Source organism: Protopterus annectens, chromosome 14.part0, assembly GCF_019279795.1.
Source record: "Protopterus annectens isolate FY-2018-M chromosome 14.part0, PAN1.0, whole genome shotgun sequence".
Taxonomy (NCBI): Eukaryota; Metazoa; Chordata; order Ceratodontiformes; family Protopteridae; genus Protopterus; species Protopterus annectens.
In genome coordinates, this window is record NC_056748.1 from 244,317,417 (window position 1) to 244,333,917 (window position 16,501).

General features: G+C 36.9%; 1 protein-coding gene and 1 pseudogene across 1 annotated transcript in view; both read right to left on the minus strand.

Annotated features, from left to right (window-relative positions):
• The window catches only part of SLC18A2 (solute carrier family 18 member A2), a gene marked incomplete in the record, with an annotated part of 947,305 nt that overhangs the window by 54,510 nt on the left and 876,294 nt on the right, over positions 1-16,501 (minus strand). The window contains 1 exon segment of the mRNA XM_044055965.1: positions 8,534-8,597. Within this exon segment, the coding sequence (XP_043911900.1) occupies positions 8,534-8,597 (64 nt within the window).
• Positions 1,398-2,812, minus strand: LOC122788933 (annotated as a pseudogene).

Here is a 16,501-nt window from a genome sequence, read left to right on the forward strand (position 1 = left end):
GATACACTGCTTAAAGAATTACTGTACAGGTAATGGACCACACATGATAGATTGGCATTCTGTTTGGTTTACAGGTAAAGCCTGCAAAGATGACTACAATGAGCTTCTTAAAATAATGTAATCCTCTCCTTTATTACAAATACTGTCGTATGCATTTCAATACCTAAGGATTATACATTATCTAGTTATATAAGTATTCTCTGCATGGCACCAACAGAAAGGCTTTCAATGTTGGCAATTCTTTAACAGTATGCGTATTAAAGCTTACTTGCATCTTACAATCTCAGACAAGCTTACCTGATGGTCATTAAAGCATTGCTACCTAAACGCAGAGCAACAGGCACTTTCTAAGTAATAATAAGCATAAATCAACAGTATAAAAATATGACAGAAACCAGAACATTCTGCAAAATCAAGAACAGAATAAAAGTACCATTTGTGTCTACCTTGGATGGGGGGATACTCTGCACATTTACACTGCATAACTGCTCCTTGCCTTGCTTGGACACATCCAGAGTCGCTATATGGGGGAGAGGGGTGCAACAAGTTTGTCACAATTTATAATGTCTCTGGCTGACTATGATGGCCCTGACACATTTGTCATACCTCTCAACCTCAGAACAAGAAATATGGACAGAGCCATACACAGAACAAACCTAAGCTTCTGGCTCTGAAGACAGCAGCATTTGGAGGCAAAAATATAAAGTGCATGCCACATCCCAATCCGTGTATTTATTCCACTCTGGCACAGATAAGTATACTGTGGACACCTATGACTGATGCTCCAGATCCGTTATCAAGTACAATTTGTAATCATCTTCAGGAAAGTATTCATGTTGCAATGGCTTATGCAGCAAAGATGAACATTAGCACATTTTCTTGTTGAGTCTGGGGCATCATCAGCACCAAGAAATGCTCTATGTTACATCAGTTAAAGTGAGACATAATATGTAATAAAAGTTAAATAGGCTAAACATCATATAATAAACATAACTACTGCAATGTTTAAACAAAAATAATTACCAAATGAAGAACCAAATAAGCAAAAACAATAAAAAAAATTACCTGACACACAATGCAATTTGTTATTTAATACATTTAGGGGCAGGCAAATGTAACAAATGCTTCCACAGATCTTTGGCAAACATCGCACGTTGATGTTGATTATAGCCAATTCAGTGCACATCCAACATAACACAACAATTTACCCTTCAGAGTTAAAATAAGCATAAAAAACTGTGATTCTACACAGCTGCTCAACATCAATCGCAGCTATCTTAAGCCACATGTTATTACTGATATTAATCATTATTTAAGGCTTTGTTTTCATTTCTTGCCATTCGCCCAGACGTTCACACTAGTTATCCTTTTGGTAAGGGCGAGAATAACCTTTCTAAACCATTTGACTATGAAATACCACCTTTAAGCTGCAAACCTTGTGTTACCTTAAAACTGCAATGCAGCTGGCACTTCTGGGGAGCAATAACATTGCTCAGTGGCTACCAATGTCCACTGCAAAGAAACACCCTTTTAGAATTTTGTTTCTTTTTCTTTCTCTGCTATGCTGTATCCTTGGTAAAAATGTAAAAGGTGGTAGTTCTTGTCCAAACAGTTCAGACAGCTTCATCAAGTTCTAGTTGGTGTTATGTGCAGCTGTTCGAAGACGGACTAGCGTATCTGACTGATTAGGAATGGGATCAGAAAACATGTTTTCTTATGGTTTAATATTGACCCACAAACACCCTATTAAAGTCCCAAAAATACATGTATTTACAATTACATAAAGTTTTCTTCCTGTTTCTGTAAGTAACATTGACAGAGTCAAACCACCTAAAATAAGCACAGATGGTAAAGTCTTCCTGAAACTCAGTTTGGATACATGACCTTCCCTGGGAAATCTGTTTCTTTTGTTCTTATCTTCTGCACTGTAGAACTCAGTTAACAACTTATCTTTGATTTCAAAGCGTTCATGCAGCCACCGTCTCAAAAACATCTGCTCTTTTGGAATATCCTTTAAATCAACACGCTCAAAGTAAATATGCACTTTTGGGCACTCATTACATAAAAATTCTGGCATGGATGGTGCTAATTTTCTCTGTCCTCTGTTGTCTACTGTTCCTTCATATGCTACTGTTACATCATATATAGCATCTATATGATCCTTCATTGAGTCAATGGCAACATGAGTTGCCTTTACACGAGGTGTTAATACATGCTGTAAAACTGCAAGACCTTCTTTCTTTGCAAATGCTTGACTTGCTTCAATGACTTGGGGTCATTTAGGATTGTAACGGGTTCCTTCTGGAAAAATCACAAGGTACATTGGAGCCCCATTTTTGCTCTGGGTGATAAGTTTGTTTCTCATGGCTTCTTCATTAAACTTGGCTTTTCGTTTTACATAAATTCCTCCATGCTGGGAAAAATACCATCCGTAGAGAGGAAGCCATTTCAGGCCATCTTTCAAAACGTAACGCCCATGTCCAAGAGCATTCTGCCTGATTGCAAGCATGTCTGCAATAATCCAGTCAACTGTGCATTGATGGTTTGACAAATATATCACGCTTTCTTTCTTTCTTGGCAGTTCTCCATAAATGGTCACCTCCACTCCTGTATAGTTCTCAAAGAAAAATAGGACCATGCTCTGGTAGATTATGTATAAATGATCGTCCAAACGATGATAAAAACGAGCTGGAAGAAGAGTCGAAATAACCCACCAGATAAACTAGGACAGTAGATAAACAGGTGCTGCACCTAATATCAAAGCCACTGGCAGCCAGTACCTCAGATAAGCGTGGACCATAACAGACAACATTGTCTTAAATGGGTTATATAACCAGGCTACACACAAATTACAGTTCCAAAAGTAAATGGAAAAAAAACCCTGAAAATATATAGTAGCAGCTAGCGACCTTAAGTTGATCTAAACGGAGATGCCCCCACCAGAAATATGCAAATGAAGATAAACCAGAGTTGTCAGTAACATATGGCATAGCCTGTCTCAGTTGCCGAGGTGTACTGCAAAACCAGCAAATGTTCCTTTTAGTAACTCCACTGCTAACGTGCATACATTTCCACTATGTACAAAACAGTGTCATTACACTGCCACTAGTGTTACAGCAAGAATGATCTTAATCTTTTATTTTTTTCCTTCCAAAGTCACTCATACTTCCCATATGAATTTATGATTACTGTACACATTTGCTTAAAGATAGAGAAAGCAGGATGTCAACATTTTTATGTTTTATTTTGATGGCAATAAAAATGTATATAGTACTGCTACATATTAATGCATAAAGCAGAGAAATCATGTTTTGTGTGAATGTGAAATAATTCCTAGATAAACAATGACAATTGACACATACCACCAAGAAGAAAACTCTCTGCACTCTGTTCTTCTAACTTCTTCTACTACTTCTTCAGTTCTTCTTCATCACAGCTATTAGCTGACAACATATAGGCCGCCAAAAAAAAAAAATAGAAATCCAATGGCAAATCGCCGCAAGTGATAAATCCTTCACTGTTCACTTTACTGTGTCTGTGATTGACTCACGAATCAGTCCACAACCAAAACTGTTTGATTCTCGCTCTTTTCCCAGCACATAAAGCCCGGGAAGAGAGCGACAACCAATCAGCAGCCATTTAGCCTAAGCACGTCAAGTACGTGCCTGCGGACGTCGCAGTCCGAACCCCTTCCAATTCTATGCGGTTTGGAACCGCATAGACTGCTGGGCATCACACTGATGCCTTAATTTGCTCACCGGGCTGCAGCAGAAACAAAAACAAAAAATCTTTATTTAAAACCGCCGCAACCCGAGGTGGTCAAAGTGCGCATGTGCATACTCGCCGACGCCGAAGCAGGAACTTGAAAGACGAGTCGGACTCAGAGTAAAACTACTACAACAAAAATATATATATAATAAACACAAAAAAGTACTTTTTTCTTTTTTTTGCTGAGGGGGCTGCAGTCCGGCAGTCCGATGCCATGAGCCGCCCCTGAATTCCACTCTAAATTTAACAATAACAAAGTGAATACCATTGTTAGTTTCACACTGTCTCAAAAATCATGCCTTTTGAATACAATGAGGAGTTCAGAGTGGTGGTCGGTGGATGTGTTGCTATTAAATATCTCCTGTTTTGTTCATTGCTGGTCCTGGAATTCTGTTTTGCAGTTGTTGCCTATTGTGCTTTACTGATTTTTGTGCAGTGCCCTTTTGTGGGGTTGCGTATCTCCTTTTTCTTCTCAGGAGTTCAGAGTTCCTCTATACCACCATCTAAGGGTCTGTGACCCCTGCTGTACCAAGTGAATATACTTATTATGATGTTGCTGTACTTTGGGGTAAGTAATACTTAGGTCTGGAGGGACATATTGTTCATGCTTCATATAATAGTGTGGAATGAATCACAGTTTGCACAACCTGTATTCAGCCTACTGTTATGCCACTGTTTTTTTTTTTTTTTTTTTTTAAGTTTCATACTGCAGATTACCCATTTGATGACAATTAATGCAGGGGCAGGCATCTGCTTTGTTGCTACATATCCATTCCTCTACTTCACCAATGTTCTTACTTTTTTATTTCTGTAACAAAGCAAACAATATAAAAGGTCCAATTAGACTATAAAGCTGTAAAGTGAAAAATATAGTAAAAAACAGAAAATGAATGCCAAAAAAAAAAAAAAAACTGTTGATGGTGTTGAAGTCTTTTTAATTTGTAAGTGAATAAACTATGAAGCTGGTTTTGATCTATTTGTTGCAGTTACATTAGAAAAGTTGGGGAAAAACAATATTGTAAAATAGTTCATTTACAAAACTTGTTAAAAGTAGTGCTGCATAAAAGTCAGAAATAAAATTAGACTGCTAGGATGAATGCAGAATGACTTCTGAAAAATACATGACTGCAGCAATCACACTCTGCATCACAATATAGTTTGTTTCATCCAGATGTATGTCTAAAAATGTTCTTTATAAACACATACGTTGTCAAACTGTGAATGGTTGTGTTTTTTTTGAGTGCACCCCCTTACACCCTGCACACCCACTGCTAATTATATGTACCAAGTCTGAGGTCGCACAGCAGTTGGGAAAGGGCATAAACCCTTCCCTAGTATAACTTCAATTTTGTCAGTATTTTCTGTTTAGATATTTTGCAACTTAGATGTTTTTACTATTAATCTTTTTAATTGTCAGTCTTGTGCTGTTTAAATCAATTTAGGTACACCTATTTCGATATATATATATATATATATATATATATATATATATATATATACTGTATTTCCCCGAAAATAAGACCGGGTCTTATACTTTTCCCCCGCCGAAATACGCATTATGGCTTATTATCAGGGGATGCCTTATTTACCTCCCCCATGCAACAATCTACATTTATTCATGTACACAAATTGACATTTATTTGGTACTTTTCTGTTATTGGGCAACAACAGTTGTGTGAGAATTCTACATAAACAGTGGAACAAACATTTCAACTTCAGAATATCTATACCTTGGCTTTCACAGTGTAATATTTCATACTTAACAGAAAGTGCAGAAAAATCTCAATACATGTGTATTGGAGGACGGGAATAAAACAGATGAATAACTGCCACTTTTTGAGTGGTGATGCTTTCTTTATTCCTTACCCAAACCGTAAGAGAAGAATGAAGGAAAGTCATAAAAATGAAGTCTGGGAACTAGTGGCCTTACTTTATAATTACCCCTTGATAATGAAATGTTACCTTAACATAGTGAAGTCAAAAAACTGACAAGAGCTTGCTGGCAGCTGAAAGCAGAAGCAATCCATTCTGTTGCCCCGATAATGGAAAAGTTATTCAAATACAGTCATGTCATCTTCTTCTGGAACATTGTCTTAAGTCTCCAACCCCTGAATTCCAGCCTGAATTTGTTGTGATTCCATTTCCTGTAGAACCAATGGCCCCAATCTGTCATGCCTAGCAATTGAGCTCTCCTTAAATGAGCACTGCTTGTCCAAGTAGCCTGCTCGTAGTGCATTGGCACCACAGCTGTCAGTGATTTTATCCCATGAATTTTTAACCCAAGTCATGACCTCTTGTATGCTAGGCTTCACAAAGTTTCCATGCTGATTTCTCTCCATTCTATTTTCAATGTAGTCATTGAGTTCCATGCGCAAATGGTCCTTGAATGGCTTGTTTATTGCAATATCAAGAGTATGAGATACGCAGTCATTCCTACGGGAATCATTATTTGAGCTATTCTTCTCCGTGCAAGGAATTTCTTCATGTCTTTAGCACGGTGAGTGCTGGCTGAATCCGAGACTAGCAGACCTCTTTCTCCACCTTGCAAAATAAGTGCCAGTGTTACATTGACCCACTTTCTTATAACTGCTTGTGTGCACCAGGCTTTTTTGGTTTCAAGAATGTAAATGCCTGAAACACATTCAATCTTACATTTCTTGCCCTTACTAATGATTAGAGATGGAGTTTTCTTTCCATCTAGAAGAATTGCCAAAATACAGGTAACACCTGCACTTTCGTAGCCAATGGAGGTAATGTAGATTGAAGAGGCACACCTCTGATCAATTGTTGTTTGAGATCCTTGGCCCATAAACACTGCAGTTTCATCCATAGCATTCATGTTGGGAGAGTTGGTATTTAGAAAAGTCGATGCCATCAACAAAGGACTTGAATGCAAGTGCACGTTTAATAACTTCAGTATCTACCAGCTTGAACAGTGTTGTTGATCTTCTTAGAGACAGTTCATATCGCTGAAGGAAATCATCCAGCCAATGTTGTGATGCTTTGAATTCTTCTGTGGATATTGCTCTCCTGTTAGCAATCCATTCACAGATGATGTCTTCCAGCTCAGGAAATAATGGTTGCCGACCTAATACACACTTGCACTTCTTAGCATTTCCCTTGTCAGCCTGTTGACTGAGGTTATCGTATGCTGCACGCCATTTTCGGACCATTTGGAGATCCAACTTCTTCTCTTTGCAGAACACCATCAGATTATTTCCCCAGGAGTCCTCCAGGATTCCTTTCTTTTACTTGATGGAATAGCTATTTCTTTTTGCACTAATCTTGTCGGGGGGGGGGGTTAATTGAAGACTTACGAGACACGAGTGGCAATTCAAAATGGTGACAGTTAAGAAGACACCACTGTCATTTGTTATCAAGTGCTCACATTTTACGTGCATTGTCTGTACTTTGACCAATCAAAGTACACTTGCCAGTGTTTATGGGCCAACAATCTCAACCATCAAGTGTGAGTGAAGATTAGGGTTACAGTAAGAATCGTGGAGGACTCCCAGGGAAAGAATCTTATACTTTCTGCAAAGAGAAGAAGTTGGGTGTCCAAATGGTCTGAAAATGGAGGGAAGAGTATGATAACTTCATTCAACAGGTGTAAATAATATTATTTGATAATTTAACATGTCCGTCATGTGTTGTTGACGATCTTAACTGGGGCTTATTTTGGGGGTAGGACTTATATCATGACCACCCTGGAAAACCATGCCAGGCCTTATTCTCTGGTTAGGTCTTATTTGTGGAGAAATACAATATATATATATATATATATATATATATATATATATATATATATATACATACATATATATATATATATATATATATATATATATATATATACATATACACATCTATATATGTATATGTATATATATATATATATATATATATATATATATATATATACATATGTATGTATATATATATATATATATATATATATATATGGATTCACTTTCATCTAAATTATCTTTATTCAACATCTGTTTAGTTGATCCCATTTGGTAGACTAAACATATGGTTGAGAGGTGTGCGAGACTGCACAGTTCTTAGGTGGTGAATATGGCCTTCCCTCATATTGTGTGCTCTCAGAATTAGTACATATAAATAAGGGGAATGGGTTATTTGTAATGTAGATATTGCAGGCACTGAGGCTCTTTCTTGGTGCATGTGTGGTAGTGTGCCAACATTGGGAAAGCTGACGTATAGGTTACTCGATGGAAGGAATTAATAGACTACTGATTTTTACTATGCAGATTCTGTAATGTCAAATAAATACAGGACCAGAGAATGCTAAATGTAGTTCTGCTCAGCTACATTCTGCTTTGCTCTGCTTTATTCATGTTCTTTATCTCGGCAATTATTGGATCTAGTCCATGTTAAGTTAATGATTAAAGTTGTACTACATGAAAAAATAGGCATGACACAAAATGATTCCAGCATAATATAATATTGCCTAACAAAAGACAACCTTACATTAGTAATTTGGCTTCATTTATGTAAAGACATGGGTAATGTTTTAGTTGGTGACCTTGGAAGACCATTTTTGTTTTCTGTCACTGGCATTAATTTCCATGTTTGCAAATGGCCATGGTTCATATCTGTGTTGATTCAGACCTCTCTTTTACTACCAAGTTGTCTTTGAATTCTGATTTGTATAGTTTAGTAATCATCAAGTGGCAATTTAAGTAAAATCATTTAAGCTAGCTTCTTTTTTGCAAAATCAGACATTAAGTTAGGATGTACTTACCAATTGCAAATCCAACTCCAAAGTTTGGTGCTATAAGTCCATAGATGTTTTTGGCAAATGGTACCTGTTTGGAAAAGACAGGTGTATATATAGTTATGCAAAATAAGAACCTCATTAAACAGACATTATAGAAGAGTTATATAAAATAAGAACCTCATTAAACAGACATTATAGAAGAGTTATATAAAATAAGAACCTCATTAAACAGACATTATAGAAGAGTTATATAAAATAAGAACCTCATTAAACATACATTATAGAAGAGTTATATAAAATAAGAACCTCATTAAACATACATTATAGAAGAGTTATATAAACTAAGCAGCTCATTAAACATATAGGACAATGGGACGCATGCAGCTTATCGTTTTAATGTCTCTACCCTGCCTTCTTTTATTGTTTTCATGAATGAATGGCACTTAAAGTAAAGTGAGAAGCAATTATATCTCAGAAAAGGATTTACTCAAATCATAGTATAATCTCTGAATCCATGGCTCATTTATATTAATCTACTGTGTCCGTGGTCTGGATTCCAAAAGGAGTGGGCATTCAGTAACACACCCAGCTACACGTTACTTCTTAACTGAGTCCAAAAGATAGTACTACGTAACTACCCTTTCAATGTATGCTGATGGAGACTGAAAGAGCCCTGTCCCCAGTTCAAAAAGGGGAATTGGCTCAACTCACCAAAATAATTTGGCACTGTACATTGATGAGGGTTGATAATGTGTGAGGCCAAATTAGAGGCTAAGCCCATCAAATCTCTCATTGTGAGGCCAAATTAGAGGCTAAAGCCATTGTTCTTCTCACTGAGGGAGAAGCTTCACCTGTATGTGGAACTAGATGTTGTATGTAGTACCAGTGGGAAGCTTGACTGTCTGCTGTACCCAATTACACATGCTAGAAGAGCTGTACAGCAGGTATCAGGAGTCAGGAGTCCTGCCTGGGAAGAGTGTGGTAGCGGTTATAGTGAGTCTTTCTCAGAACTCGTCAGGCAACAGCTCATTTTAGTGTTTATTTATTTATTTATTTTTATGTTGCATTCCCTGGTGGGCTAGTGGTCCAAATCCCTGTCCCTCTTCTTGGATATGGTGATGTAGGCATAATGGCCATATTGGCAGTCATGACTGCATTCGCTAGTCTAGCCTACAGATGGAGCTGTGGTGCTGAATGGTCTCATGACAATGCAGTTCCACCTATATGCCAGAACTACTATTAGGTTTCCTGCCTGCGATAAAAGACCTGTCATTCAGCTGGGGCTGCTCTGCCTGAGAACTTTGGCCAGAATCTTTCGCCTTGCCAAGTCCTTGGACATCTTTGGCACTGAGCTCAGACTTGGAAATGCAGTCATTTAACATTGAATGTAACTGAGTTGCATTATGTTGTCTGGCCCTCATTCAGTTCAATAGCTCTGCTTTGCAAAGTATTGAATTGGTTGAATTCCACCACCCTACCCAAATTATGTCAGCCTGGGGTACTGGGTGGAGTTTACTTTTTGGAGTAACAAGAACAAAGACAGCAGATGTACTCAATTCCAGATTATGTTTTAGTTAAATCCAATGCACTGAGCTGAAGTGAAATGTAATGATTTTCTGGTCACATCATGAAATTATAAAATAGCAGGTGGGTAGTCCATTTGGATACTTTTCAACAGATATGAAATATTACTTACCTACATGAAAGAAGAGTCAGATTGGCAGCTGAAAAAAGAATTTTGCCAGTTTGTCCAACCCATCATTTGACATATAGAAGTTGCTGCCCTTACAATCTTGGAGGCAAGCAGTGCCACAGAGCTAAAGTGCTCACACACAAGAGAAAATAATTTACAGCATGATCACTTTGCTAAACAAAACATTTCAGAATAACGGAGCACTTCAAAAGGTTTATGATTCTAGAATAAAGGAAAAAAACTGCAAGCTCCTGTCCTTCCCAAGTGTGAATATGGGTGTGGCCAAGATACTCACTGATTAACAGCAGCTTTCATCTGCTCGGCTATATTTTTTTTCATCTCCGACAGGAAATTTCACTTTTAAATTATTCCAGACAGTTTTTTCTCAACAAATACTATTAGATTGAAGCCTTTTGTGGAATATATCCAAAAAATATTTTTTAATCCTATATTTTCCTGTTAAAATTTCATTTGAAAAGTTCTCTTTCTTCAAACTTCAAGATGAGTCACAGCAAAGGATCCTCACAAGATTCTTCTCTAAGGAAGGATATACAGTTTGTTCTTACCAGATCTACAAGAGCTCTCTCTTAAGATGGATAAAATCGACAACAAAATTGAAAACTATAAAGACAGCTGTTCTAGACAAATGGAACAGATACAAGAAACATTAAACCAACAAAAAACTCAGATTTCTGGGATTGAAGAAGCTTTAAATGATTTTGAAAGAAGACTATCAGAGGATGAACATAACTTGGAATTTTTATTAAAGCAGAACACCTTGCTGTTAGAAAACATATATGATCTAGAGAATTCATCCTGCAGAAACAACATACAAATCTTTGGATTACATGAAGGCATTGAAAATGACAACATGACAAACTTTCTAACATCTTTGCTTCCTAAAGTCCTCGATGTCTCAGAAGCTATGTCTTTCGGCATTGAGAGAGCTCACAGGTCTATGTCTACTACAGCTTCCTCTTCAAAGAAATCAAATCCAAGATCTACTGTAGTAAGATTTTTTTATCTACACAAGATACAGATCTGATACTAAAGACAGCTTGGACAAAGTCTCTCATAAAAATCCAGGACCAAATAATAAGATTTGACAATGACTTTTCGTCTGTAGTGATATCTAGAAGAAAATGCTTTCTACCTTTAATAAATGAACTCAAAAAATGTCAGATCAAAGTTAACCTGCTCTTCCCAGCTAGACTGAAAATATTTCTTCCAGATGAAACAAAAATCTTTGATGACGTGGACAATGTCATATTATTTTTAAAATCAAAACGTGTTATGGACAAGACAGAGGACATGGAATGCAATAACAACTCATTAAAGAGACAAGCAGAAAGAAATAACTGGAAACCACTGAAAAGAAAAGAAATTAAAAGAGAAATAACATATCCCATTTTACTCACTAATTATATAGTCAATATTGCCTTTCATTTATTACAATTCATCGGCTCTATATTATTTAAATCAAATCAGAACCTCAAATTCAACATTCACTTCATTACACATTAAGGTATCTTTTGTCATTTAATTTTTATGTTCATAGCTATATTCATAGTTGTAGTAAAGTATGTGTCTTCCTATAGTCAGTTATGGACATGTAAACATTTTCATTTGGTAGTAATTAACATCTGCATTTTCATCTCTCTTTCTCTTCTCTCACATTTGGTTACAAAAACAAAGTACTAATCTCCCAAGTTTGAATAAGAAATATATTGAAGTATCATTTCTGTAACTCTCCAACAAGTCATAAAAAGTGAGTGCATAAAGAAACAAATTAAATAACGCTGTTCACAAGGCAAATAGGTAAAGTCAGTACCACAGGTACTGCTGAAGTAATGAGGCCCCTAATATACCACAGGTACTGCTGAAGTAATGATGCCCCTAATATACCACAGGTACCGCTGAAGTAATGATGCCCCTAATATACCACAGGTACTGCTGAAGTAATGATGCCCCTAATATACCACAGGTACTGCTGAAGTAATGATGCCCCTAATATACCACAGGTACTGCTGAAGTAATGATGCCCCTAATATACCACAGGTACTGCTGAAGTAATGATGCACCTAATATAAAACAGAAGTACAAAGCAAAAGAGTTACAAATAGGAAGGAAAACAAAGTACAGCAGCTGCAGGAAACTGAAGGGTGCGCGCACGCGTACACACATACACACACACACACACACACACACACACACACACACACACACACACACACACACACACACATACACACACACACATGCACACACACACACACACATGCACACACACACACACGCATTGTACAGTTAGCAACATTCTATATGACCACATACCTCCTATGTAAAACTAGATGATGCAATTTAATATTAAAAAATACATTTAGAAAGTAAGTCATATAACAGAAAGAAATCACACTAGAATGTATATGCAGTCTTTTAGTTATGATATCTTAAAAAAAAGTCTTTCAGCTTTTCCCGGTTAGGGGTCGCCACAGCGGAACTCCGGTCCGCTAATGTTTCGCAGTGGATTTTTACAGTGCTGAGTTTGCCAGCCTGATGCCTGACTTTCAAAGAAGGCACACCCATTCACGCATGCAGCTACTTGCATGTCTTTAAGCGTCACTCGACTGCTGGGAGGCCATGCAGACTCCACACAGAAGGCAAGATGATGCAATTTAATTATTAAAAAATACATTTCGAAAGCAAGTCATATAACAGAAAGAAATCACACTAGAATGTATATGCTGTCTTTTAGTCATGATATCTTAAAAAAAAGTCTTTTGGCTTTTCCCGGTTAGGGGTCGCCACAGCGGAACTCTGGTCTGCTAATGATTGGCAGTGGATTTTTACAGTGCTGAGTTGCCTGCCTGATGCCCAACCTTCAAAGAAGGCACACCCATTCATGCATGCACCTACCTGCATATCTTTAAGCGTCACTCGACCGCTGGGAGGCTATACAGACTCCACACAGAAGGCGCTCCAGCCGAGAATCGAACGGGAGAACCTCTTGCTGTGAGGTGACAACACTAACCGCTGCACCACCGCAAAATCTTTTACTCATGATATTTTACTCATGATATCATCGCTGACAATTTAGATAAAGCACTTTAATAAATAAATAAATAATGCATTTCGAAAGGTAATCATATAACAGCAAGAAATCATACTAGAATGTGTAGTGTGCTGTCTTTTATTCATGATATCATCTCTTACAAGAAAAGACCCATGTTTGTGCTTATTAGTTACAGTAAAAATGGTATTGCACAATGTATGGTTACAACCAGTCTTTTCATGGAACAGTCTTGACTTGTCCAGTAGTTTTCCCTTCCGACCCCGTAAAAAAACCCCAGAAATTGCAATCACCCTGTTTTAAGAAAATATTTTAAGATAGAAAATATTTTTATAATTTTCCACTAGAGTTGTGATAATAAGACATAAAACACAGAAAATGTGGTAATTGTTTACTTTTGTAACAAAGTAAAAGGAAGTGTTTTGAGCAATTTGAAGATAATGTTTGGCCCACTTAATATTAATGTTCAGTAAGAAATGTTATTTTTAGTCATCTGAAAAGGTGACAACTATCTAAATATTATTATATTTACTAATGTATTATTATTTTACTTTTGTACTACATTTTTGTTTGATGCAACATATTCTAGGGGTGACAATTGACAGTCATGTCCTAAGATTGACATATTGTGGGATGACATTTTTAGTACATCCTCTCCTTAACATTGCTCATCTAACAATAGCATGCCATCTTCTCAGACACTCACAAAGAGCTGTTATAACATGCAGCATGCTATAATGACTTGATCAGCCAAGGTTTTTTGGATCACCTAGCTGCTGCATTTGTGAGATCTACTGAGAAAGAGATGCCACTGCAGTGGCAGCTAGTCCTTCTCTTTTTCTCATGACAAAGCACATTGGATGTTATACACTCACCTCCTTTCTCCCTGGTCAGCCATGTAGTGACTAGATTAATAGCTGATATCAGATTGCTGGTTGTACCACATATAGTGCAATCCCATGCCATCAGGATAACCTTCATTTGGTAGCTCTACTCTTAAGATACATTTTTTTCAAAAGCATTACTGATATGAGTTCGACTTCTGGATTGCAGGCTTTGAAAAAGTGTTTATGTTTTGTATTGTTGTTGCAAGTAAGGGTACACTGACCAGAAATCGAAGGCACAACTTTTTTTTCACTGACCAAACTGAAAAGTGACATCACACATATATATATTTATATATATATATATATATATATATATATATATATATATATATATATATATATATATATATATTTATGTTACAAGAAGAAAAGCAGGTCTTATTTACAGAACATTTACAAATTAATGTTTTTATAGGAATTGGTTAGAGAGGTGGGTTGATTGCAAAAGAATATACAAGACTATGCATTTCATTATACAATGTTTGGGCATAAGAGTAAAAACGAAATGTATAAGGAATAATTTCAGAAATTAAAGGAAGTTATAAGAGGTAATTCTGAAAAGGTCATGAAGCAGCAAAAAATAATATTTATGCTGAATGCAGCAAATATAAAGAGACAAGTTATTAAGACAAAAATAAGTTCTTGAAGGTTGAAAAGAAGGAATAAATCATTTTTAAGCAGGCAAATAAAGTATAACAAAAGTATGCCAGTGAAGGTTTTGTTGACACTTGAAATGCCAAGCACCTAAAAAACAGACTGAAAACCCAGAGAAGAGTGAATCTCGAAAATCACTCTTCTGCTCAACACTTCTTTTTGCAGTTGGAGCAAGCCCCCCGCACCCCCCAAACTTATATATACACCAACACCGAGATTGCCACACCTAGGAGAAAAGAGAATATTTTTAGAAATGGCATCTTGGACTTAGTATATGTAAGTCTGTTCTTTCGGCCAGTCAGTCTGCATTTTGGGACTCGATCTAGTGGGCCGTGACATTTCAAATGGTTACTGGTACCGGATGAGCATGGTATGATAGTTAATGAGCAAGGAGAAATAATAAAAGCTGTAGTTTTTTTTGTTTTGTTTGTTTTATTTCTTGAAGCTATATATGCAGATAAACAGATTATATAGGATGTTAAATAGAGTGTTAATCACATTTTTCAAGAAGCAATGGACATACTAAGCAGAGAAATTACTACTGACGAAGATCAAAAGTATATACAGTGGAAGGATTGAGTCTGTACCAGAGGAAGATTATACTGATTATACATTTTACTGCAAAATGAGCATGGAAGAACTTAAATGTTTCCCTAAAGTGATATGCGAATGGGTGAATTGAGCCATAAAATCAAGAGAAATTTGTAAAAGTAATATGCTTATTTGGAAAAAGGGTGATAAGAAACGAATATCCAGGGAATTGTTATGGCTAGGCTTGTTTAGGCCCTTGGGCCGATAGCCTAGTACCAACCTATGAACCTATGTAGTGGAAAGCTAAGGAGTTAGGTAGTGCAAGTCTTTAAGGTCCCTAATTTTTCCTGCTGCCTCACTATGAAAAACTTCAGACTGTGCCCCATCTCAGCTGCAGACTGTTTAAAAAAATCTTGCTAAAAGCAACACTACTGCAGCTTTAAGTCAGTTAAGGCTTCTTAACTACCTGCTCTCTGCCAGCTTAACGTACTGATAAGTGTGATGCACCACTTCTACAAAAAATATTTATTAATGCTATTAGTTTCAGGCCTTAGCTTACTCAGCTACCTACACTACCCCAATTAATCTGTTCAGATGGAAATGTCTCACCCAACTCAGTTCTTTCACTTCTGTAGCTGATTTGTGTACTCTTCAACCATTTTCTCCCAGAGCACATTTGTTGCTATTAAGGGCTCTTTAGCCATTTTCTCGGATTGTTTTTTTCTCTTGTACTAACTCAGGGGGTAGCACTACTTTGCAATACTACTCTAGGTGTGGCTTTGCTTTGTTCCCAATACCCCATCCCACCTGTCCTCCATATCATCACATTTATACTTATCAAACCACTCCTACAATCTCTATCACCAGTCATCAACCAGTCAGAACTAAATACATCACTATTCCTATTATATCACTCAGCTGAGCTTCTGCTAATAAGATTCTTTCTCTGATCTTCACAAAGCTCATCCATCAGGCCTAGCCTCTGTTCAAGAATTAAACACTCACCCCAACTGAAACTTATCTGCAAAGAAATCTTGATTTCTTGACTACAGCTAACTCATACTCTTTTCTGTCTAAACTTCTAAACTTTGACTCTGTTACTCCCATAACTCATAACTTCTTGACTGTCCTACCAAGCAGTATAACATTATTATTAT